The 26,677-nt window shown below is 46.1% G+C and overlaps 1 protein-coding gene across 2 annotated transcripts in view; it reads left to right on the top strand.

The window, feature by feature from the left end:
• MAPK4 (mitogen-activated protein kinase 4) overlaps positions 1–26,677 on the top strand; it is a 174,552-nt gene that overhangs the window by 130,448 nt on the left and 17,427 nt on the right. For both annotated transcript variants that reach the window (XM_058438338.1, XM_058438339.1), the window contains one exon: positions 24,956–25,100. In XM_058438338.1, the coding sequence (XP_058294321.1) occupies positions 24,956–25,100 (145 nt within the window). The remainder of the gene's footprint in view (positions 1–24,955; positions 25,101–26,677) is intronic.

The following is a 26,677-nucleotide window of genomic DNA, read 5'->3' as shown; positions in this document are numbered from 1 at the left end:
CTGGATAGTATAGGCAGGAAGAGTTTGGGGAAGGGGCTGGCATTTCCCTCTCACCTGAGCTAGAGCCCCAGAAAGGATTGCCACTCCCAGGCTGGCTCTCCTGCCAGGTGGCAGGACTCCCTTCACCTGCCTCAGCAAGTCATTGAAGTGACCTCCCTGGCCAGAAGCTCTGGCCTTGCTTCTTTCCAGGGCTTTTTCCTTACAAATAGTAGAAAAGGAAAATGGTAGCTGCACTCTGTATTTTAATGTGATACATTCAGGTTGAGCTTTTATATTTCTAACCTACTCCCACGCCTACTCTTTCAGATCCAGGTGTGAGTTTAAATCCAAACCATACCAATTTCTTTCTCAGAAAAGCATCTTACTACTAATAGCTCAATACCATGAGTTAGCACTGGCTGAAATGTTTTAGAGAACCCAACTCATATGAAGAGCAAGACATTCAGAACAAAAACGTAAAGAGTTTTGAACAGATTTTAAATGACAAAGGGTTTCTGTCCTGTGCAACCATTTAAAAAGCTCTTTTAACACCAATATGAGAAGTCATCTGTAATAGATGAAGGAGAAAAAGCATGTTCTAGTAAAGTACAATAGAATCATTTCAATTTTGGAAAAAGAAAGTCTATGTGTTTGTATGTGGAGTGAGGGAAGGAAAGACGGGAATTAAACCTACTTGTCGTTCCTCTTAGGGAATGCAGGTGGGGAGTAGCTTGAGAATTGAGGAATGACATTCACTCTGAAGTGTACTTCTTTAATTATTGAAATTTTTAAATGAACCTGTACTACTTTTGCAATTAAAAAATACAAATCTGCCTTGCTAGATGGCAAAATGAAACCTCCAAATATGGACTGACCGGGAAGGCATAGTGTGCCCTGGGAAGGGCAGGTACCAAAGAGGTGGGAAGGAACAAGAGTCTATCTTATCTGGGGGCACAAAGGAAGGATTCATGCTCAGTTGAAATTTGACATGTTTTGCTTTTTGATAAGAAAACATAAAGATCATGAAGACCCGTGCCATTCAACCGAACAAATCCTGGGGCATATTGTGTGTACCTAGTCTGTGTCGATACAGTTCCTACACACATACATGTGGTCATTTAAATGCCCATGTGACATCCAAGTTGAGGCAGTTTTCCAGAACCAATCATTCTCAAGTCAGGGCATATGGAAAAGAGACATTTAGCCTGGAGAATTCCTTTGCAAAACAGCTTATCATTTTCAGGTTTTGCCTAAAGATTTTCAGCAGGCTGTGGCCCCAGTGCACCTTTGTCAAGGGAGCAGCTCCAATAGTTTGTCAAGAGAATAAAAGTATCTGCAGCCAGGACTGGTTTTAGCCAAAACTGCAGAGACGGCAGAGTCTTTTCTTGTAATCTCCCAGTCTCCCATCTCTCTACCCCTTCCCCACCTTAGCACTCAGATCCACACTTTGGTTACCCCCATCTCCTTTCCCATCCCCCCTCACACCCACCTTCTTTCAAAACTCTTTGATAGATCTTAAAAAGGGAGCTGGTGCCAGCCTTTACACTTTAGTATGAATGTAACCCAGGGTCACATAGCTTAGAATGTCTACATTTTAAGTTTTGTTTTGGATTATGAAAGGGGAAGTTGAATCCCTTTCCAGGTAAAAGAATCTTCAGGCATCAGCTAGCAGGTAGAGGCAGTGGTTTTTGAACAACCCTCTGCTGTTGCTCCAGAAGCCACACTGCTTCCCTGTTGTCAGCCTGTAGCCCAGGTCCTGGACATTCTCACCCAGAGGCTCCACGCAGGGCCTCTCCGCCCTCTGGAGGGAATTGGCCCTCATTCTCCATGGACCAAATGATGCATATGAGATCTCTGGTGCAGGCCACTGCACTCTTCATAGGACAGAATTTTGACATTCAAGATCGAGCAGGGCCTCAGATTCACTGTTGAGAGCCCAGGGGAAATAATGCTGGACAGTAGCAGGGACAAGCCCTGGTTCTGTTCCTTAAGAATTATGTGACCTTAGGCAAGCTGTGTATCCATCTCTAAGCTCAGTTTTCTGACCTATAAAAAGGAAACAACAGTGTTGATTTTACAGGGTTGTTCTAAGGACTAAATGAGATAAAGAATGCGAAGTGCTTAGCATAGTGCTGGGCAGGGAGAGGGGCCTCAATAAATATGAGCTGTTTGCAGCTCTTATTACTTGGTTGGACAGAGATAGGGGCCTGTGGGAGGAAAGAAAACAAAAGGCCAAAGCAGGCTAGAAGCTGGGGTTGGAGAACTTGAAATAATGACACCTGTTTCCATCAGCTCCAGCTTTGATCGTTTCCTTTTACAGGGTCCCCAGGCAGGAGAGCACCGAGTTAGGGATGGTGACTGGCTTCCCAGTAGAGTCCGGGTTTTGAACTCATGAGTAAGGACAGCAGCTCCTCCATTTTGCAGGGGCATCCATCTGAACCACAGGCAAGGCAGTAGTTTAAAAGATCCTAAGGGGTTAAATAGATAGTGCAGGCTAGGTACGGTGGCTCACGCCTGTAATCCCAGCACTTTGGGAGGCTGAGATGGGTGGATCACTTGAGGCCAGGAGTTTGAAACCAGCCTGGCCAACATGGTGAAACCCTGTCTTTACTAAAAAATACAAAAAGTAGCCTGGCATGGTGGCGCATGCCTGTAATCCCAGCTACTCAGGAGGCTGAGGCAAGAGAATCACTTGAACCCAGGAGGCGGAGGTTGCAGTGAGCCACGATAATGCCACTGCACTCCAGCCTGGGCAACAGAACGAGACTCCATCTCAAAAAAAAAAAGTGCACAGTCCACACACAAAGTGAATACATTTTACCTGTGCCTGTGTGCCCTCACTTTATACACAATTGTAATAAACTTCATCATGTGGTTGTCAAATCCACAGTGGACAATGAGCAGCAAACTAGGGACTCAACAGGCACACCGAGCAGAGAGCAGTGACAGCTGACAGTCTGACAAGTAAGGAGACAGAAAAAAATATAAAGACAGACTGAGAATTCACCAACAGTCACAGCCCTCTGGCTCTTTAGAGGGGTTTCTTCCGCCCTTCGACTTCTGAGTGCTGCACTGTGTGATGACCCAAATCATAACTGGTGTTTGACTCTTGACCCTGTAAAAGGATATTAAATTATCATCAATTTTAAGCAGCCAGTTGTGTGAATGATAGTAGCCTCTGGGTGGAGTGGTGCTTTCAAGTGTGCATGTGCTTTCCGTGGGTTTGTTTCCACGTGTTTGCTTACCATTGGATTCCCGTGGTAATCCTGTGGTATAGGAAGGGTGTGTATTATTCTATAGAGAGGAAAAACTAAGGCCTAGAGTGGCTAAGAGACTTGCCTGGGCTTATGAAACGAGTGAGTGGTAGATCTGGGCCTGACTCCAGGACTTCTGACTTGAGGCTGAATGCATTTTCCTAATTGCGCCATCATGCCAGGTTACTTTTTGTATTTTTTAGTAGAGACAGGGTTTCACCATGTTGGCCAGGCTGGTTTCAAACTCCTGGCCTCAAGTGATCCACCCATCTCAGCCTCCCAAAGTGCTGGGATTACAGGTGTGAGCCACCGTGCCTAGCCTGCACTATCTATTTAACCCCTTAGGATCTTTTAAGGGGTTAAATAAATCTTTCCACACACATTTTCAAACCCTGTTCCTTGGATCCCCAGGGTTCTGCCCCAGGGCCACAGGAGGGCTGCAGGAGCTGCTGCGGGATACAGAGAAGGCTTATGCACAGGGCTGTGGCTTCCTGCCTCTGATTCGGTGAGAAGCATTCAGTATTTATCTAAAAGAGACTTGGGATGGGGAAAATCAAAAAGGTCCTATTCTGAGAACATTTCTATCCAAAATGACTAAAATCCAAAGAAAGTCTTGGGCTGTGTGCATACTGGGGTAAATCTGCTGCTCTCTGAAAAATTTGGCCATCAGAATGACCTCCCCCAAGGATGCCACAATCTTGCTGGACACAGATTCCCTGAGGACAGCCCCAGATGACTCTCAGCCTCCATCCTCCCTCCTCATGCACATGGGCTCCTCAGGCCACCCAGGGCCATTACTGCTCTCACCTCAAAAGTCCCCTGGCTAGTGTTCTGTTCTCTGAAAGTCCTGCTGAGAGATGAATGGCAAACTCCCAGATGAACTCCACTAAGAAAGCATGTTTATTTTCTCTAGTATCTTCTCCATCCACTGGAGCCCTATGTTAAGCTATTTACGGTGGGCTCATGGCTGTATCTCCCCAGCTGTGAGTAATTAATACTTACTGAATGAGTGACAGATGTCATTCTGGCACACCCAGAATATTAACCCAAATAATTTATTCTTAATGTGGGAATATCAGGCCCATGGCAGGTGCCCAGGAAGTTGTTTGAGTAGAGAGGCCTTTGTTGACCCCATAGAGGTGGCCACTTGTTCATCCGGGAAGATCGGGTCCTGCTCATCTCTTTGCCAACCCCCAGCTCTCCTTGCTCCCTTAGTCTGCATCCACACCACCCTCAGTGAGAGAGGAGAGAGCAAAGAGGCATCCAGATGTTAGTCATTACTCCATCACCACTGTCACCATTAACAGATGCTTACTGACTGTGAAAAGTCTGTGCGGGTATTGCAGGAGGGAAATTATATTATTACTTCTTCACCTGGCCACTCTAAGCATTAAATAACCCTAAATGGTTAGTGCCTGATAACTGGCTGTGTTTATTATTATTACTGTTGCTGCCTGCCTGTCAGAAGCTGATGATTGAACTGGGAAGACAAGAACATAGACTCAGGCCGGGCACGGTGGCTCACGCCTATAATCCCAGCACTTTGGGAGGCCCAAGTGGGCGGATCACTTGAGATCAGGAGTTCGAGACCAGCCTGGCCAACATGCTGAAACCCCGTCTCTACTAAAAATACAAAAATTAGCCAGGTATGATGGCGCACGACTGTAATCCCAGCTACTCAGCAGGCTGAGGCAGGAGAATTGTTTGAACCTGGGAGGCGGAGGTTGCAGTGAGCCAAGATTGTACCACTGCACCCTGGCCTAGGTCAAGCCTCCATCTTAAAAAAAAAAAAAAAAAGACTCAAGTCTTAGCACATCAGGGAAAGTGGCATGTATAGCCAGTGTGAAGCGAGTGATACCGAGTGGGTCTTGTATGGAACACTTTCCTTTCCCTTCCTACCTTTCTGGCCCTGTTTTCCCCTATATAAGAGGTCATTTGGAGCTGGAGGGCATTCCGAGGATGGGGCACTTGATGTGAGCCTTGTGGGTTGTCAAGATTTAAAGAGGGAGGGAGAAGGAGGCACTCCAGGTGAGGGATGGCAAGAAAGAAGGTGGTGGATGCCACATGTGCAGTAGAGAGAGCGCCTGGGGAGCCGAGAGTGAGAAGGCTGCACAGGATGAGGAGGGAGGCAGAGGGAGGACCTGAGAAATAAGGCTGCAGGGTTTGGACAAAATATAACAAGCAAGAGGAAACCATCAAAGTCTCTATCAAAATGGAGATTGCAAAAGGGAGGGCAGAGTCACATCTATTCAGAGCTGGGAGTTTCTCCTACATTTTCTGTTTCATCCTGACAGCAACTCTACGAAGTAGATATTGGCTCCATTACGCAGATGAGGAAACTGAGGCTCCAAGAGGTTAAGAAAGTTGCTTTAAGTCACCAGCAAATAAGTTGCTGGCTCAAGATTTGAACCCAGCCTCAGAGCTTGTGTTTTCAGCACAGCATTCAAGGGATCCCCATCTGGCAGGGCACTGCAGGATGCAGTGGGCAAGATGAGAGCCAGGCTCCCCTGATAAAAAAAAAAAAAGCAAACGAAACTGTTGGCCCTGCACTGTGTACACCCTTACCCTGTGCTGGAGCACCCAAGAGTCAGGGCACCAGCAGAGCCAGGATATCCTAGAAGGATTCATAAAGAATTTGATATTTGCTATTTAAAAATATCAAATACTCATTTTGGGAAGAAAACTTGACCTTTGTTGGACTCCCTTACACTTATTTTATGGTTTGTATTACTTTTACTTGAATTGCATACAGGACAGGGGCACCGTAACAGCATCAGTCCTGAGTGCCTCAGAACAGCTGCTTCTACCCTAGGGACCCACTGAGCTGAGCACTGTTGGGGATACAGCCAGTGAGGTCCCGATTTTGAGGTGGGCAGCATCTCCTATGCTTGAGAAACAATTGGCTGAGTAGCAAGTAGCGTGGGCTTCCTTGGAAAGAGGCAGATGAAAAACGCAGCAGAACCTGCAGGTCTGAGAGGATCCGCACAGTGCTCACCCTGAACGCGAACCCAGAGAACCCCCTCGTTTTCCGGCTGAAAGCCAGAGCCTCAGCTGGTATGATTGATGTGTGTTGCCCATAATACAGCCTGAGAAATCAGGTGCAGGAACCACCCTTTTTAGCAGCGTAACTTGTTTACACGGATTCTATGCGAGAACCTATTTAATTAAGGTAATTATGCACACAGACAGATGGTGATGGCAGCACGCACCAACACCAGCTGATGGCAGTGGGGTTGAGGTCCTGGGACATACAGGAAGTCTTCCTGGTATGCGGTCCCTTGCACACATTTGGAGGAGAGACACGGTACTTGAGCACCTGGAGAGAGAAAAAAGTGGGGCCTGAAAGAGGCAGGAGGGAAGGCGCAGAGACTTGGTTCTGTGGTGCAGGACAGCAGTTCTCCAAGTGTGGTGGCCAGACCAGCAGCATCAGCATCCCCTCCAAACTCATTACACATGCAGATTGTCTGGCCACACCTGAGACTTGCTGAATCAGAAACTCTGGGGGTGAGGCCAGCAATGAGTTTTAGCAGACTCCCCAGGGGGTTCTGATGCACGCTTAAGGTTGAGAATTGCTGATGTAGAGCATAGCATAGCTGTTCAAAACAAAACCTGGGTTTATTCACAGCTTTCACACTTAACTGGCCACTCTCACCTTCTCTTTCCCAAGCCTGACTTTACTCATCTGTAAAATAGGAATAAGAACACCAAACCTACCGGGGTAGCACGTGGGTGCCACGGAATGGGAGCTTCTCTGCTTGGTTCACTGCTCTGTCCCAGCACCCAGAAAAGTACCTGGAGCAGAGTAGAAGCTCAATAGATATTTGCTACATTAATAATTCAATAAATGTATTCACTGAGATTGTTGATGTAAAGTGTTAACACAGTGTTTGGCAGGCATATCATATGTGCTTTTAGTAATACCGCTATTATTGTTGATGGTGATGATTAGTTCCTGTTCAGCAAAATGAGAGACTTGACTGAAATGACTATAACATCTCTTTTAGAGAAGGAGGCAGGTGATCAGATCCACAGCCTCTGAGGTTTTTAACCACACACTAAAATATTTAAATGGGCAGGGGACAGGGGAAGCTGTCACTTGGACCACAGAGGGGAAGGTAGGAAGCCGAATAACATCAGTCACCCCTGAGCCTGGGCCTACCAGAACAGAGCCATGCTCAGCCATCTGGAGATAGAGATGTTCAAGGGTCCCCAAGTAGCTTGGATGTTTCACCAGCCCAAGTGCTCCTATCAGCTGCTCCTTAGGGCCTGTGGTTTTCCAGACTGACTTGTGGAATGGGCTTGTCAAGGCCTTCTTTACTCACTTCAATTAGGGGAGATCGCCCTTATTCCCTGTCACTCTAGGAAATACTGAACTGTTGTAAGCCTACCAAAATCAGCTCCTTAGGCAACAATGATACTCTTTTCCCCTGAAATCAAAGTGGCAGCTGACCATGACTTTCATTCTACTGAAGGAATAAATGAAAAAACCTAGTCCGGGACTAGATTACATTTCTCGGCCCTACCCCAAATACTATTTATGACCATCTTTGATCAATATCAAATAAAATCAAATTGGGCTGCAATTCAACAAGCTTCAGAGTATTAGGCCTTCCACTGAGTGGCCAGGGGGCCTCTAGAACCAGAGGCATTCAAACAGCCCTAAATTATCAAGGAACATAACTATAGACACAACAGAGACTCAAAACTATGGGAATACCATGAATTCCATGCTCATAAATATTCATTTATTAGATAAATACCTATTTATCAAACATATCTAAGTATATAAAATAAATACGTCCTTGTATTTTTTGTTAATTACATGAAACAAATTCTTAGAAAAATATATCATCAAATTGACTAAAAAAGAAAGAAAACACCTAAATAATGCAGTCACTACTAAAATTGAATCAGTAGCTAAAACTTCTCAGAAAGAAAACCTCATGTCCAATAGTTTTATCAACTTTTCAACCAGACTTTTAATTAACAAATAAGAGAAAATAGAAAAAAATCTTCTACCTCCCTGCATTATAGCCTTGGTAGCAAAACTAGACAAGTGTAATATGAAAAAGGAAAATTGCAGGCCAGTCTCACTTATGAGAATATATTTGCAAAAGCCCTGAAAACAATATTGACAAACAAAATTCAGTAATATAGCCAAGCACGGTGGCTCACACCTGTAATCCCAGCACTTTGGGAGGCCGAGGCAGGCAGATCACCTGAGGCCAGGAGTTCAAGCCTGGCCAACACGGCCAAACCCCATCTCTACTAAAAATACAAAAATTAGCTAGGTGTGGTGGTGCACACCTGTAATCCCAGCTACCTGGGAGGCTGAGGCAGGCGAATCACTTGAACCCAAGAGGCAGAGGCTGCAGTGAGTCAAGATTGTGCCACTGCACTCCAGCCTGGGCAACAGAGCAACACTCGGTCTCAAAAAAAATAAATAAAAATTGAGTAATATATAAAATATATCCAAATTGAACTGATATTAGAAATGCAAAGTTGGTTTAACATTAGAAAAATCTATTCTTTTGACTTACCAGAAACAAAGGAGGAAAAAAAGACCCCATGATCATCTCAATAGATGCAGAAAAAGCATTCTAGCAAATTCAGTATCTGTGAATGATATAACTAGGAATAAAAGAACTACCTTCATCCAAAAAAAATGGTTTCTACCAAAAACCTTCTGCAGTATTATGTTTAACAATGAAATGTTAAAAGCTTTTTCTTTAAAACCGGGAACACATAAAGGTGTTCACTATTTCTCAGTACATCATTGCACTAGTGGTCCTAGCAAGCAAAATAAGATAAGGCCATTGTTATTCACAGATGATTTGATTGTTTAAATGAAACCCAACCAAATTAATGACTTAATAAAAAGACTTTAGCAATATTGCCAAATATAAGATCAATATACAAAAATCAATTTCATTTCTGTACACTGGGGGCTAAAAGCAAAAAACATAAACAGTATACCATTTCTTATAGCACCCAAATAATATTTGGCAATTTGTCAATTAAGTTCTGACTCAGAATTAGGGCAAACTTTGCAGCTTAAGAGCAGTCCTACACAAGGGTGCTCTCAACTCAGTCAGTTGCCACAAGCCCGGGGGTCCCTAGGTCACCTGCACATCTGACCTAAGAGCTACAAATTTGGAGATTCTCATCTTCCCTCAGATTTAATCATTCACTTGACTGGTTCCCAGAACTCAGAAAAGCCCTGTATTTATTATTATAGTTTTATTACAAAGGATTCAAGTCAGGACCAGCCAAAAGAAGAGACCTAGAGGATGAGGTCTGGGAAGCTCCCAAATGTGAAGTTTCTGTGTTCTCAGGGCATGTCACTTTCTTAGCACATGGGTATGTATCATCAACCAGGGAAGCTCACTTGAGCTTCAGTGCCCAGAGTTTTTTGGGGAGGGTAGGAGTTGGGTTCATTACCTAGGCATGGTTGATTTAATCATTGGCCACCTAACTGCACTCAATCTCCAGCCCCTCTCCACCCCTGGAAGTTGGGCTGATATCACGTGGCTTAAAGCCCCAGCCTTCTAATCACAGTCATCCCCATCCTGAAGCCATCTAGGGACCAACCATGAGTTGCCTTATTAGCATCACGTCAGATATGGTTCCAGGAGCCCACCATGAATAACAGACACACGTATCACTCAGGAAATTCCAAGGGTTTAGAAGCTTCCTCCAGGAACTGAGAATAAAGACCAGCCAAATTCTTTATGATGTATCAGGCAGTTAGAAGTAAATCTAACAACAACAACAAAATACCTAGTCCCTCTTGACAAACTCTCCATATAAATACACTGGAATACTCTACAGCTGCGAAAGTGAATTAGCTACAGGTGCACACATCAACTGTTGCATGTATTTCAGTTTTGCAAACCAAATTCACTGGCAGCACTGTGTGATTAACAGTGATGCAAACATCAGCACTCTTCTGTGGACCCATCTGCTGAGAGTGGGCAGAACCCACCAACCAGGGTTGTGGAAAACTGTGAAGCAGACAGACTTTATCTTCAGAGCCCATACCCACCTCCTGTGCCTCTTCCCCTCTTCAGAGCCGCACCTCCCTCCAAGTGTCTGGGACATTTGCATTCTCTTTCCTTCCTCAGCTCTTCAAAACCCTCTCGGATGCATTGCTAAGTGTGAAGGAGAAAATCCCTGCAGATTCTCTAGGCGGGAGTTGGGGGCGGGGGACAGGGAATTTGCTTCTCTAGCTATTCCACTCAAAGTTGCAACTGTGGGTTTTGGCCCTTGGTAAAGGAATTTAAGAGAGTAAGGTGACAGAGGAGGAAATCAAACCTTTTCTGGTGGCCAAAATTCTCACCAGCTTGTTTAGGTGAAGGACAGAAACACCTTTCAAACCACACCAGCTCCCCCTGCAGCCATGCCCCTCACACGTTCCCTCCTCTAAGGAATACCCAGGGCCTCTTTGCAAACTCATGACCAGCCGTCGAGATGATTTTCCTCCGCGTATTAGAACGTGTGCCCTACCATGGATTAGATTACTTCGAAGAAGGTTCCTAGAATGTTTCTGCTTTCCAAGCTTAAATTCTAACAAGACACCCCTACCCCCACTCCTGTCCTCCTTGGCCATTATCCTCTTCTTTTGCCCAGTTTACTCTGGTCAGGGCCAGATTTACCGTGAAGTCCATGAAACTTAACCCCAAGGCCTCTCCTTTGCACAACCCTGACCAAGACCCTGGGAGGGACCCTAACCTTGTGTTCACATGGTCACGTGTTTTTGTAATATTCACAAAGCAAGTTATTCTGAGAGCAATCTGTTAGCAAATGGGCTATTGCCATTCAGACTTTCCCTCCTGCTGGATGCCACTTGCTTGGCTGGGCATTTGGGGGAGCTGACTTACGGGAGGTTGCAGTGGAGATGCTTTTAGTTTTAGTGAGCTGTGTTTACATGGTTTGCAGTTACTTCTGTATGTGCAGTTAGGTTATTGCCAGTATTGTGGTGTAGGAATAACTTTTAGAAATCCTGCTAAGGCCCACAGAATCAACTCATGAAGTCCTCATGCAAACAGGGCCCACGCTACAACTCATAACATGTGACTGCAACTAGGACATCATCAACAACTTGGTTAATGAGTGTCATTAATTCAAAGAGAATAGAAGTTGAGTCACCACATAAAATTAGAAATGCCCCCCAAATCTTATAGGTCATGTACAAAAGAACACTAAATAGAATTATTTCCCAAATTTGATAATCCAGAAAACGTATAAGGTAAAAGAACTTATAAACATCAGCCATACAAGGCTGGGCATGGTGGCTCATGCCTGTAATCCCAACACTTTGGGAGGCCAAGGCAGGTGGATCAAATCGCTTGAGCTCAGGAGTTTGAGACCAGCCTGGCCAACATAGTGAAACCCTGTCTCCACTAAAAACAGAAAAAATTAGCTGGGCATGGTGGTACACACCTGTGTTCCCAGCTACTGGAAAGGCTGAGGTGGGAGGATTGCGTGAGCCCAGGTGGCGGAGGTTGCAGTGAGCCGAGATCACACCACTGTACTCCAGCCTGGGTGATGGAGAGAGATTCTGTCTCAAAAAAAAAAAAAAAAAAAAAAAAATCAACCATTCTAAAGTTATCAACCACACTAGAAGAAAGAGTTATCTTTTTAACTATCTAACTTTCAAAGACTGAGTTATCTTTCAAGCTGGGCATGGTGGTGCATGCCTGTAGTCCTAGCTACTCAGGAGCCTGAGGTTGGAGGATCACTTGAGCCCAGAAGTTTGAATCTAGCCTAGGCAACATAGAAAGACCCTATTTCTTAAAAAAATAAAGAAGCGGCCGGGCGCGGTGGCTCACGCCTGTAATCCCAGCACTTTGGGAGGCTGAGGCGGGCGGATCACGAGGTCAGGAGATGGAGACCATCCTGGCTAACACAGTGAAACCCCGTCTCTACTAAAAATACAAAAAATTAGCCAGGCGAGGTGGCGGGTGCCTGTAGTCCCATCTACTCGAGAGGCTGAGGCAGGAGAATGACGTGAACCCCGGGGGGCGCAGCCTGCAGTGAGCCGAGATCGTGCCACTGCACTCCAGCCTGGGCGACAGCGAGACTCTGTCTCAAAAAAATAAATAAAATAAATAAATAAATAAATAAATCAAGAAGCATATTACAAAATTGTCACAGAAGAGAAGATCAGAGATTATGCAGCATGTTTACATTTGCTACCAGCAGTTTGCCAAGCAGCTAATTAGTAAAAATGTTATTTTTATGAATGGTGTGGTGTTTGTAGTATTTGCCAGCTTTTTATAATTTTTAATTAGCTGCAGTTCCTTTTCTGATTAAACATAAATATTCACTTCATATCTAATTTTGTATTCATGATTTTGTATTTTTAAGAGGCTCCCCAAACCAAGATCCACCCTGGCCCCTCTTCTGTTTCCTTCTTCATACAGTGACTGCCCCATCTTCCTGCCCTCATCTGGTGTTGACTGTGCCCCGGTTTCATGATAGTCTTTGCAGTTGACCAGCATACTTACTGCCCAGAGCTGGAGTGTAAGCTCCCTGAAGACAGTCCCCTGATTCAGAGTACCACAAACAGGGCCGGACCTACTGGAAACACTTTATAAAGGCCTGTTAAAAGAGCATCTGAAATGAGACTGTAATTCTCTCGAACAGGTGACCCAGGAGCTGCCTCCCAGTATGTGGGCACTTCAAAAGTGGTGTACCTGCCTGCAACTTGCAGGTTTTCCCAGAATAGAAGAGTTTCTGCAGAAAGGATGTGGTTCCCTATGAATAGTGTGATCCAAAAAGACCCTTCCCAAAGTCAGGGTCAGACAGGGTTACTGAGCCAAGAGTTGGATTTGGACCCTAACAGAAGCAACTGTGGAGACCCCTCTCGAGTTGATCTCAAGACCTTTCTGCTGCCCTCCTCCCCATGCTCACTCCCCTCCTCCATCCCCGCTGCCTGTACTTCTTCCCTGCCTGGCCAGCCGGGGCAGTGGTCTCAGTGCTACTCATTGAGCAGGCACCTCCTTCCTCCAGTAACCTGCACCCCCCACCTTGCCCAGCCTCCCTTTCCTAACCAAAACATCCCTGCTTTTCTTAGGGGCCAGAGCCTCTGTGGAGTGAAAGTAGCTGGCATTTCTAATGGCTTTTATAACATGCAGCCACCTGCCTTCAGCATCTTCTGTCTGCAGGCACCAGGCACACCAAGAGGTCCCAGCACTCAGGGGCTCTCAGGATAAGTGGGGGAGGCAGTGTGACTCCATTCACACAGAGCATTCAGCAGGCGCCATAATATTAGTTTTGCTAACAGAAGACAGTGGGCTTAACAGGTCAGTATGTTTCCTCTCCCAGGTATCGAGTTGATATGTTGACAGGGACCTTACCCAGCATTCCTCACAGCCTGTCCTGGGAAAGACTGGTCCCCATGATGCACTTAGAAAAAAGTGGGTAAGTGGTCAAAGAGGTTTGACAAGCACTACCTACTAAATCCCCATCTAGAAAATTCTGAGACTTTATAAATAAGCTTCACTGGTTGTTGCCAGCCTGTCCCAAGGGTGTTTCGGCACACATCCTATCTCCCCTGCTAGCTATTAACATCTTCGGAATATGAATTCATTTCAGGAAACACTACCTTACTATCTTAACTAAAAACAGCAACTCTGTAGGTGAGACTCCTGCACCCAGACAGGCAGGTGGTCAAGTTCAGGAGGAGCAGGGCATCCCCAATTTTCTGCAGGGAGCTATTTCCTGCCTATATTTAGGGTGGACTACCAGGAGCCTCCTCCTTCCCCACACCTGCCCTTTCCAGGCAGACCTTGTGACAGAGAGACTTTTAAAACTTCAGGTAAGCTCTCTAGGGCCCATTCCATTCCATTCCCTCCCACGTCATCTGTCCAAAATCTGTCACGCCCTCCAGACCCATCTAAGTTCTACCTCATCCCGCATCAGTAGAAAATAGAAAGGCCAGGCGTGGTGTCTCATGCCTGTAATCCTAGCACTTTGGGAGGCTGAGGTGGGTGCAATGCTTGAGCTCAGGAGTTCTAGACCAGCTGGCCAACATGGTGAAACCCTGTCTCTACAGAAAATATAAAAATTAACCAGGTGTGGTGGTGTGCGCCTGTAGTCCCAACTACTTGGGAGGCAGGAGGATCGCTTGAACCCAGAAGGTCGAGCCGCTGCACTTTAGCCTGGGTGACAAAGTGAGACCCTGTCTCCAAAAACAAAGCAAGACAATGATGTGTGTCTCTCTTATTTCTTAGTCTACTGATTGCATCACAAGGGTTGTGGGTCACATTCCAGAGCCTTCTGAGAAGGGAGAAGTCAGGGAAGTTCCTTTTGTTCTTCTGAGCGTTCTCTGCAAGTCAAACTGGGGAGAGTTCCAGTCCTGTGGGGTGGGAGCAGCTGTGAAGAGGCTGGAATCGGAGGGGAACTTTGGGCCTGGAGGCCTAATGGAGGACTCTGTGATGTTGGACTATGCTGTGTCGTTACCCTCCCTGCCTCTGCATCCTCTTCTGTGGAGCAGGGACAATGATAGCAGCCACCCTGGGAGAGTGTCATGATGACCAGATGGAAGGAGACAGAGGGTGTGGAGCACCCTGAGCTCATGGTCAGCACCTGGCAGATGGCCGTTATTATTACCCATTTCTCAAAAGTGCTTTTGGACTCACATTTTCTTTCTTTTTGAGGATGGAGGTGTAGAGGGGTGCAGTAAAGCTCTGAGTCTGACCTCCAGGTTGGTCCCAGGCAAGATTAGCAGCCCGAGGGGTCCGGCTTCCACATGGTAGCATGAAGAGCATGTTCAATAGAAAGCCAGACCCATACCCCACACAGCAGAGGGCTAGGCTTGAGCACAGACACTACCTTTGTCCTGAGATGTTTACATGGCAATTAAACTTCAAACTAATTTTCACCTGACTGGTGGTCAGTTCCTGAATTTCATGGGCATATCAATCATTCCTTTAGCTCAATGTTTTTACTCCATTCATTCACTCGATTGTAAGTGAGCGCCTATCCTGTACAGAGGTGCACGGCAGACAGAGGGAAAACAACTGGCTCTTGCCTTCAGGAGCCCTCGCTGTCTCCCCTGCTATAGAGTTATGAAGTTAGATGAAGGGGTCCAGGAGGCTGTGTGAACACAAAGCCTTGCCAGCTAAGTCAGAGAGGAGGGTCCTGCAGTAATATCCCCAAATGTAAAATGAAAAATAAACACCTTCAACAGGGTTCTCAGGAGGTGAGCTGAGCTACTGCTGGCAAAATCCCTTGTACAGAGTGGATGTCAACAAATATTCCCTCCCCTCCCTAATATGCTCTCAGTTATATACCTGGATGTTAATAAGGGAGCTGAGAGAAAAGTTTGCTAGGAGGGAGGAGAAAGGGTCTACTCTCCTCGGGGCAAGAGGTGGGGGACAGAAAGGGGAGGCCTGGGGCTCGGAGACCAACGTCTCATGTCTTCTACCACATGGCCACATGGCTCACCGCTTGACTCACTCTGGTCTCTGCTCGAATGTCCCCTTATACGAGAGGCCTTTCCGGACCACCCACCCCATCACTCTCTATCTCCTTACCCTGCTTTATTTCCATTCCTTGCACTTATCTCCACTAGACATATCATACATTTGTTTGTTCAGCTGTCTTTCCATCCAAAGTGTGCACCCCATGATTACAGGGACTTTTGTTTTGCTCACTGCTGGGACTGGATCTCAGCTCTGCCAATTATTAGTTAATTTGATCTTGGTCAAGTTAGCCCCCTCTCTCTACCTGTTTCACAGGGTCATTTTGATAATTAAATGCACTATTAATAAAGCAGTACTTGGCACGGTGCCTGGCACATCATACTTTCCCAATAAATGATAGCTATTATTATGATCAGTGATTTTTCAGTAAATTTTTACTTCCTATGGTTCAGCCATCTGGGGAAAACCTCTGTGGCTACTCAAGGATTTATCTTATCCTGTGGGGAGGTAGAAATAGAAACCTGTACTCATCCAGGAACCATGAAAATACTACTTACCTTTCCAAAGCAGGTGAACTCAAGACCTCTAGGGATGCTGGTTCTCAAATACAGCTACACCTTGGAATCACCTTGGGAGCTGTAAACAAATCACTGATGCCTGGGTCCCACCCCCCGCCCCCGCCCCCACAGATTCTGATGTGATTGGCACAGCAGGAGGCCTGAACGGCAGGATTTTTTTTTTTTAAGTTCCCTAGGTGCTTCCAGCCTGTAGCAGGTCTGAGAGCCACTGATCCAGAGTGCCACCAGATTTCCCCTTGAAAGCCAGCATGACAGATGTCTATTTGTGGCTTGAGAGTTAATGCATCTTACTAAAAGAAGCCATTTGCACACAGACTGGCCTATTAAAAATTAATCACTTTGGCCTAGCAGGGCTCCTCGCTTAAAGATTGCTGTCCATTGTCATGCAGCACCCCAGGATGCTAATGCCCCACAGAGGAGAACTTGTAGCGCCTCCATCAGCAGAAGCAGATAAGGAAACTGAGGCAGAAGCAGCCCAGCCAAATCATCCCTCCACCCACCTCTCTACCCAGCCCAGCCACTGGTCCTGGTAAGGATGGTGGTAATGGAGCTGTCAGTCCTGGTACATCACTGAACAAACAGAACATGTTATCCTGTCTTTGAACAGTAATAGGATTCAGAGTTCTTGATTTGGACCCCATGAGGATAATGTCCAAAGCTTTTATCAGATGGTGAGCTCTAGTTGAATTAGAAGACAACCACATTTCACCGAAGTGCTTTTTAAAAAGAAGCCCAACTCCATTGCTCCCACTTTCCTGCTGTTTAAAGTAAGGAGAAGTACATTATGCTAAATGAAATAAGCCAGATGCAAAAGGACAAAGCCTGTATGATTCTGCTTCTATGAGGTCCCTAGAGCCATCAAACCCATACAGATAGAAAGGAGCATGGTGGTTGCCAGACGCAGGGGGCAAGAACAATGGGGAGTCATTGTTTAAGGGGACAGACTTTCAGTTTTGCAAGATGAAAAGAGTTCTTGGCTGGGTACAGTGGCTCATGTCTGTAGTCTCAGCACTTTGGGAGGCTGAGAAGGCAGGTGGATCACTTGAGCTCAGGAGTTCAAGAGCAGCCTCGGCAAAATGGCAAAACCCCATCTCTACAAAAAATACAAAAATTAGCAAGGTATGGTAGCGTGCACCTGTAGTCCCAGTCACTCTGGGGGGTAAAGCCCGAGTATCGCTGCAGTTGCGAGTCTCACTGGGAGGCTGCAGTGAGTCATGATCACGCCACTGCACTCCAGCCTGGGCGACAGAGTGAGCCTCTGTCTCAAAAAAAAAAAAGTTCTGGAGATGGATGGTGGCGATGGTTGTACAGCATTGTGAATATACTTAATGCCACTGAACTGTATGCTTAACAGTTAAAATGGTGAACTTTATGGTATGTGTATTTTATCACAATTAAATTTTTTACGGCAATTTTATTATAATTTTTTTAAAGTAAAAGGAAGTGACCACACAGGGCCTGGAGTGTCCAACAAGGGCCTGCAGGCCTGTGGGAATTTATATGAGCTTTTGGTTGATTTCCATGGAAACCTGGGAAGAGATGGTGAATTTCAGGATCTGTCCAGGATCCTCCAGAGGGTGGAGTGGGGAAGGGGCAGCCCTGAAAGGGGATCAGCAGATCAGCATTTAGGGCATCTTAGAAGTTTATGAAAATTCAGTGCAGCCGATTTAGCCGAACTAGTTCTTCACCCATGTTTACTTTAGCTGCATAATAGAACGTGCCAGATGATTTACCAGTGATGGCGATGTGAGCCAGGCTTTGTGATGTGTTCCCTCCCTCAATTTGAGAGAGTCCCTGCTGCATGCTTTCCTGGAAATGAGTTTAATGGAATGAGTTTGCTATTTGGCTGTGGTATTATTCCTTTTTAAAAAAGGTTTCTCACGTGCCTCATATGTGCATTGGCACAAATAAGAATTATGCCTTCAGAGGGAGATGACTACAGAAGAGATGCTGTATATGTCTGCTTCAGCGGGACCTCTGGGAGGATGTTGTTCTTCTAAATGATCTTTTGATGAGTGTCTGTAACTCAAAGAATTAACCCCTATTGTAGGTCAGTCTGCTGCTCGGTTTGAGAAATCTGCCTGGCCTGTAAGTAAAGCAAATCATAATTTCTTAGGGCAGGCCAGTATCACAAAGACCATCTAGGGACTTGCTGGTCCAAGTGTGGTCATCTGAACTGCAACATCAGCATCACCTTGTTTAGACTGAGAAATGGAATCTGTGCTTAACCAGTCAAGGTCCTCAAGGGATCTGAGAGCACCCCAAAGTTTAAGAAGCCAAGCTTTAGGGCCTCCACCAGGAAGACGGTTTTGGCACATCTCTCCATGAGACTGTCTGTTCTGTGCTTGGACCCTCTGCTTGTCTAGACAGCCCAGGCCCCCACGGAAAGCCCTGGCAGCCTTAGAGGTCTCTCTTATGTGCGAGGCAGTGGAGCCCTCTATTCAGATCAAAGGAGTTACATCTGCACAGCCTGGGGTTGAATTCCAGCTGTGCCACTTATAGGAGTATGGACAGGCTGCTTACCCTCTCTGTGCCTCAGTTTCCTCCCTGTAAAATAACTATGATGAGAGTCCCTACCTCATGGGATTGCTGTGAGGATGAAATGAGTTAATCCATTTAAAGCAGATAAAACAGTCTGAGGAGCTCAATAAATGTTAGCTGGTATTATCATGTCGCATAGATTTCTGTCTCACACATTGGCTCTCAGCTGTCCCCAGAGCCTCAGAGAACAAGCTTAGCTCCTCTTCTACATGACAGCCTTGCAAATGTCTACAGGCAGCTGTCACGCCCACCCCTTCCATGTCCTCCAGACTAAAATTGCTGGGTTCTCGTGAGACAGGCCTTTGATTTCCACTGCTCCTCCACCAGGAGGGCTCCTGAGAACCCAGTCCCCTGAAAGAATCACAGTGTCCCTGCCACAGCGTCACTTTTCCCCTAAGTTTTTCTTCTTCCAAGGAAGTGCAGTGCCAGGGGCCTTCCTGAGGCCTTCCTGAGTCCATTAATCTCCTGCTCTCCAGACTGCCCGGGGAATTGGCGGAAGCGTGATGGGGTGGAGAGGGAGCACGGAGCCTGCAGCCTCCTTGCTCCACCAGTGCCCACCTGCTAGTAAGACTTGCAAGGGCCCCACTAGGGGTGCAGGCCTGCCCAGGCTAATTAGAAAAGCAGAGACACACGTGGCCCTTCTGCAACCTATGCTGAAACGCCTTCCGCACTAGGAGGGGGGCATTCGCCTCCCCTGGGGAGCTCATTCAAGATGGAGATTGGAGGACTCCAAGTCGGCAGCTCTGAGTGGTCTGCACACTCACAAGCACGTCACTGGGGATGGGGGAAGGCCTGGCAGTATGAAAGTGATGAGTGCAGGAGCCAGACACCCCTGACCACTTCCCAGTTACAGCACCTTGAACCAGTCATTTTACTACTCTGTGAAGGGCCTGCATCAAATTCATGTAAAATACTAACACAGTGCTGGGCACAGGGTAAGTCCCACAGAAATGTTGGCCATGATTACTTCCTGGTCCTTGCATTTTTTTCATATTAACATTTCATCTCTCTAACCATGTGAAATGCTCTTTGAAGACAAGGGATGATCTTAATCGTTTTCCCATCCTTCACACAGGGACAGACACATTAGCCTCCCAGGACACATTGCAGAAACTTCTGGTTGGGAAGGTGAGGCTGTCAGAGACTCTCATCATCCTAGCCTGGAAACAGGGGCAGCCGTAAACACTGCTTCAGCATGAAAGGAAAAGCAACTTTTCCCACCCTGTCCTCACCCCCCAGAGCTAAAGTTGACTGGGCTTTTATTCTTGGAGAATGTTGTCTCATTTAAATTCACCATACCATACCATACCAGGCCAGGCGCCGTGGCTCACGACTGTAATCCCAGCATTTTGGAAGACTGAGGTGGGAGGATCGCTTGAGCTCAAGAGTTCAAAACCAGCTTGGGCAATATGGCAAAACCCTGTCTCTACAAAAAATACAAAAATTAGCCAAGTGTGGTGGTGTGTGCCTGTAGTCTCAGCTACTTGGGAGGCTGAGATGGGAGGATCGCTTGAAGCCAGGAGGCGGAGGTTGCAGAGAGCCGAGATGGCGCCACTGCACTCCAGCCTGGTCAACAGAGTGAGACCCTGTCTCAAATAAATAAATAGGCCGGGTGCGGTGGCTAATGCCTATAATCCCAGCACTTTGGGAGGCCAAGGTGGGCGGAAATCGAGGTCAGGAGATGGAGACCATCCTGGCTAACACGGTGAAACCCCATCTCTACTAAAAATACAAAAAAAAAATTAGCTGGGCGTGGTGGCAGGCACCTACAGTCCCAGCTACTCAGGAGGCTGAGGCAGGAGAGTGGCGTGAACCCAGGAGGCGGAGCTTACAGTGAGCAGAGATAGCACAACTGCACGCCAGCCTGGGCGACAGAGTGAGACTCCGTCTCTAAATAAATAAATAAATAAATAAATAAATAAATAAATAAATTCATTCATCATACCCATGAGGGATTAGTAGGCACATTATCATTAAAGGGTGTAGCAGAAAGTTTATTGGATTGAGCCTTCTCCCCCAACCTTCCAACTCCCACATGCAAGAGATCAGGCAGTGGGGGCACAGCAAGGGCAGGCACAGGAGACTTGGCTCCAGATCAGAACTGGTGACCACCCAGCACGGGCTTGCTGGAGCAGCTCGGAGTGCCTACCCTTCTGGAGTGACTTTGATCCAGGCTGTTCTGAATTCCCTGGCAGGCAGCTGGGATCGAGGGCTGCTTCCCTGCCGCCTCTGCAAAGAGAATGCTCAGAGCTTTAATTATACCTTCTCTCTAGATCCTTCGGGGACCCCTAATTATGCTCCTCACATGGCAGCTGCTGCTAGATTATTTCCCAAACACCTTTGAAGCTTTTAAAGTCAAAGCCTCCCATGGGCTATGCATGACTCTAAAGGGACAGCAAAATGGGTGGATGGGAGCAATAGCTGACGAAGGTCCCAAGGCCCCTTAAAAGGGTCTAGAAAGGAAACCATGTTCATCTGCCTCCCAGTGGGAACAAGGTGGCAGGAGGAAAGAGACGATTAGGAAGGGGCCACTCCCATCTTGTTTCTTGTGCTCTGAGTGGTGGTCACAGAGAACTGTGGGAGTGTGCACTTCATGTCTTCTCAGAGCAGTGATGTCACAAAGCCTCACACAAGAGGCTGGCCCCAGCTGGCCTGCAACAGCCGCATGCAGACGCACCCACTTGTGTGCGGAGTGTGCCTGCTGTCCTGCTCACTCCCTCCTTGGCCACCCTGTGCATGGGCATGCCCCGCTTGGGGAGACCGGGTCTGATTACAGAGACATGATCCTCTCTACATCCAAATGGAGCTGAAACTATCCTCACCCCGCAGCCTTGGGCAGAAGGCTATTTGAAGATTTTTTTTGAGCCAATATACTTATTTATGAGCTCTTTTAATAAAATTGGGTCTCCACTTCTGAGTATTCTTTAAAGATTTTTTTTTTTTTTTGTAGAAAATTATCCTAAATTTCACCCCATCCACTCGACTGCAACTCCTCTCTTGAATTCTGATCACCAGTACCATGTTGTGGGCCCCAGAACCTCTCCCATTCAGACACCCAGGGCTCAGCTCAGCTGACAGGAGGACCCTGGTCCACTGTGTCTGCCCCTAGACCTGGGAATGGAGCTTCCCATATATTCCCATCTCCCCTTCCTGGGGCTTCTCTTGCACCAGCTTGGCAGAAGACACTGCACCTTCCCAAATTCTTCTCAGCCCTGTGGCTTCTGAAACATATCAACAAATCCCCTTTAAGGGTCAGGCGCAGTGGCTTATGCCTGTAATCCCAGCACTTCGAAAGGCCGAGGTGGGCAGGCTGCGTGAGCTCAGGAGTTTGAGACCAGCTTGGGCAACATGACGAAACCCCATCTCTACAAAACATACAAAAATTAACTGGGTGTGTTGGTGTGCGCCTGTGGTCCCAGCTCCTTGGGAGGCTGAGGTGGGAGGATCCCGTAAGCCTGGGAGGCAGAGGTTGTAGTGAGCCACTGTTGCGCCACTGCATCCTAGCTTGAGCAACAGAATGCGAGAACCTGTTTCAAAGAAAACAAAAACAAACAAAAAATCCTCTTTATGTTTTTTCAAAGACTGTGAAGAACAAGTAACCATAGGAAGATAGTTAGGAGTTAAAAATTCAGGAGGTTCTTGTTTTTCATTTAAAAAAAAAAAAAAAAGAGCTGGAAAGAAACTTTCTTAGCTCCTGTCATGACCTGGTCTGTAATTCTGGCCCAAGGGCAGTCTTACCCATGTCAACATTTTTCTTTTACTTTCAGGGCAAGTGTTTCAGAAGAAAGCCCCCGTCCCCACTTTTCTTTAGCCCTAGACTCTGAGGAGAGGCAGATGTCAATTCCAGACCATTCTGTTTCATAAAAGACTGTGCATTTACGTATCAGAGAAAACTCCCCTGAAGCTACCTCCCCACTGGGTACTCTTGCTTTAGTCTTTTCCCCGACAACCTCACCCTCTGACTGAAAATAAAACCAGACTATTCTTTTAGAACCCACCCACCTAAAAATGAACTTCTACAGACAGTATTTGGCTTGTTCCTGTAACTTTTAGAATTGAACTTAAATTCCTAACAGTCTACTGTACACACACCATGGATGAGTCTCAGATGCATTGTGCTAAGTGAAGGAATTTAGACTCAAAAGGCTACATCCTGTCATTCCATTTATATAGAAGGTAAAACTAAAGAGACAGAAAAGAGCAGTTGCTAGGGGCTGGGACTAGGGGTGACCAGAAGAGGGCATGAATAAATTGTTTGAGATGATGGAATTGTTACGTATCTTGATTGTGATGGTGGTGACATGACTCTATGCTTTTGTCAAAACTCATAGAACTGGTGAATTTTACCCTATGTAAATTATACCTCAATAAACTTGACTTTTAAAGCAATTAAACTCCTATAAAAATGACATTGGCCAATCCTTTTTGGAACAAGGTATAAGTGGCTATCAACTTATATAAACTCCACACCCACCTTGGAAAGTGGAACCTGGACCACTTTGTAGTCAAGTGTATAAAAGAAGAGGATCAGTGGTCCCTGCAGAAGATGCCTAAATTTGGGAGGAGGTTCAGACCATATGAGATGTTCCTTTTTCATTCATTCAACAGTTCAGCAGTGTTTATTGAACACTTCTTAGGAGGCATAGGGCTGGGCAATGCACAGTAGCTGCATAACAAGACACACCTGCTGCCCATGAGGGGCGCGCAGTCTAGTGGCCCTTGGAGGGGTGGGGATGCAGAGAAGTAAAGAAACAGCAAGAAAACAAGGAAGCTTCTGAGAGGAAGCCGGCCTGAGCATGTCAGCCGGTAGCGTGATGAGTACGAGGATATCCCTCATGGAATGTACACAGTCAAATGCACAAAGGACAGAAGAAGAGGGCACATTCTACAAATTCAAAGGAGTTCATTTTGGTGAGAGTATTGAGGCCAGCGCGTGGGATGCTCTATGATTTCCAGCTGAAGGGTGTCTTCTGCTTTTCCTCCTTCCTTCTACCAGTTTGAGGCTCTACTTGGAGGAAATATGTGCCACAGAAGGGAGGAAACTGCTGTCCTTTCCAAAGGTTTTAGATATTTAATAACTCTTTGCTGAACAAATGAAGGGATTTCAGATTAATAGGTCAAAAGCTCCTGGGTCCTGGGCTTCTTAACTTTTCATCTGCTTTAACCTGTGACTGTGATACTTCTGCATCAGCAGAAAGGAAAGTGCGGATGCTAAACCGAGAAGTAAAAGACCATCCCTGGAATCTCCCATTGGGTCTCCTTGGTCTTAACTGTCTTGCCTTAATCCCCAATGGATCTATACATTTTTTTTCCTTACATTAGAAAGACTGTTCTAGGGAATTCAAATGGACATTTCCCAGATGTCACTCTTGGCCCAGCTTTCTGAATTATGTAGAAAACAATTTCTAAATTCCCTGGGTATATTTTCCTAAATCATATATGGGTATATATCCTCGCTATATACCATAAGGAGGGAGTCCATCTCAGACCACAAATCACTGAGCCGTGGGCAAAATCAGCTGGAACATTTATCCCCCAAAAAGACAGTCAGACTCCCCGATTCTCATGGACCAATGAAAGCTGTGTCCACTTCGTTGTTCAGGACTGCTTCCGCATAGCATTTTCCTGCATCCATTATGAAGATGGCCTTATCTGTTCTCAGCAAGAGCCTGGTGCCTGGCTTTGTGGCAGCATTAATTCTGATCTTCAGTGTCAAAGCAACCAGCTTGAGTTCAAGCATATGGCTACTTCTGAGATTCATCCACTGGATAAAGAAAACACCAGTGTCTCATGGTTACACTGTTGCTGGCAGTAATGAACTTGAGCAGAGCTCCTGTTTATCCATCTTCTTACTCGACGAGGGCAGTTACATCAAGGTGGGGTGGGAAATCATTTCTTCTGAAATATTGATAACCTGAATTCCTTTCTACAAAGGAGAACCCTCGCATCTCATAAGATTCTCTCACCAAAGCATTTGAACCCCACAAACCAGGCCCAGCCCCTCTAACCAGACCTCTGTTCACTCATGCTCCTTCAAGATCAATGGGAAAGGGGCAAGAATGAAAGGGACCCTGCAAGAGGTCTGTTTCATGCTAGGGGAAACTGGAAGAGGCGTGGGAGGAAGGGTATCCAAAAATGACTGATGAGTGGAACCGGAAATTTTGTCTTTCAGGGTTATCTGTCAGAAGGGTTGGTAACAAAGTGGTACCGTTCCCCACGACTGCTCCTCTCCCCCAATAACTACACAAAAGCCATCGACATGTGGGCCGCCGGCTGCATCCTGGCTGAGATGCTTACGGGGAGAATGCTCTTTGCTGGTGAGTTGCTAACTATGCCACCTTCCTTCTCATCTGGTGTCGTTCCATAGAAAGGGGAACTGAGTGCAAAACACTTAAAATCACAAGACATGCTCATCTTTTGCTGAAATTACTTCTGTGGCATTTATGAAACTATTTGGAGGCACCTTATTATATTGTCTGGCAAAAATACTGGAGAGGCTGAAAAAATAGTAGTCTTTCGAGCACAGAAGTTTTTGCAATCAAGTAACTACTTTGCTATGACCTAAATGCTTGTGTTCCCCTAACATTCACAGGTTGAAATCCTAACCCCCAAGGTGATGCTATTAGGAGGTGGAGACTTTGGAAGGTGATTAGGTCATGAGGATGGAGCCCTCATGAATGGGATTAGTGCCCTTGTAAATGAGGCTGGAGGGAGCTTGTTTGCACCTTCCACTGTGTAAGGACACACTGAGATGGCATCATCTATGAGGTATGGGCCTCTCACCGGACACCGAATCTGCCATCTCCTTAATATTGGATTTTCTAGCCTCTATAACTGTGAGAAATAAGTGTTTGTTGTTTATATGCCACCTAGGCTATGGTACTTTGTTATGGCAGCCTGAATGGACTTAGACACACTTACTTATACTCAAACATCTTGAGACTGATGGCTGCAAACACACGCACCCTACATTTTTAGCCACTTCCTCCTCCCTCCCTGCCACTGTTCCCTGTCCTTCGGCCACACCAAGTGACCCACTGTTTTCCTAATCTATCATCATTTTTTGTTCACTTTGGCAGAAAGACCTCCTTCTCTGCTTAGAAAACTCCTATTGAACCTTCAAAACCCAGCTTATGTCTTGTCTTCCATGATGTCTCTCCTAATTCCCCAGGGCATGAGTCATCCTTCTTGGCTCTCCCATTGCACTTCATACTCATTCTCGCACTCTCCCTCTTTGCTTGGAAGAGCACTTGCTCTCTCTCTTCACTCCCTCTCTTCCATTCTCTCCTCACTCTGCAGTGTGGCTCACTCCCCCTCCATCTGTCTGAAGCTGTTCCGACCCAAACTGCCATGTTCTTAATCCAGGGAACCCATTTCAGCCTCATTCTGTAGCAGTAGTCAGCGATGATAGTCACCTCCTTCTTGAAACCCTCTGCTCCCTGGGTCTCTTCCTCCCTCTCTGGCAAGCCCCCCTCAGTTGCTTCTCAACTGCCATGAGCTCTACTTCCTCTGCACTATGTCCCTCAGCCCTTCCCAAGTTTCCACACTCAGCCCTAAATGCTGCTGTCACTTACTCAAATAATTATCTTTTTTATTTTATTTTATTTTATTTTTTTGCACACAAAACAATACACATTTTCTAAAAGTACATACGAACAAAAAGATGCATATCAATCATATTAGGAAGGTTGCACATGGGAAGACGGGGAATAGAAATGGGGGGTGGGAATTAAAGAAAATAAATGAGAGAGGGACTTTGTATGGATCAATGATAATAACTCAATCCTCTATTTGACAAAGAAGAAGGAGAAGGAAGAGGAAGAAAAAGAAAGTGGGATAAAGGATCAGAAAGGGAGGAAAATAGAAAAAATTAGAGTATGACTCGAGGGTAGAC

The sequence above is a fragment of the Hylobates moloch genome, unplaced genomic scaffold (genome assembly GCF_009828535.3).
Source record: "Hylobates moloch isolate HMO894 unplaced genomic scaffold, HMol_V3 SCAFFOLD_5, whole genome shotgun sequence".
NCBI classification, from domain to species: Eukaryota; Metazoa; Chordata; class Mammalia; order Primates; family Hylobatidae; genus Hylobates; species Hylobates moloch.
This window is presented reverse-complemented; position numbering and strand designations above follow the sequence as displayed.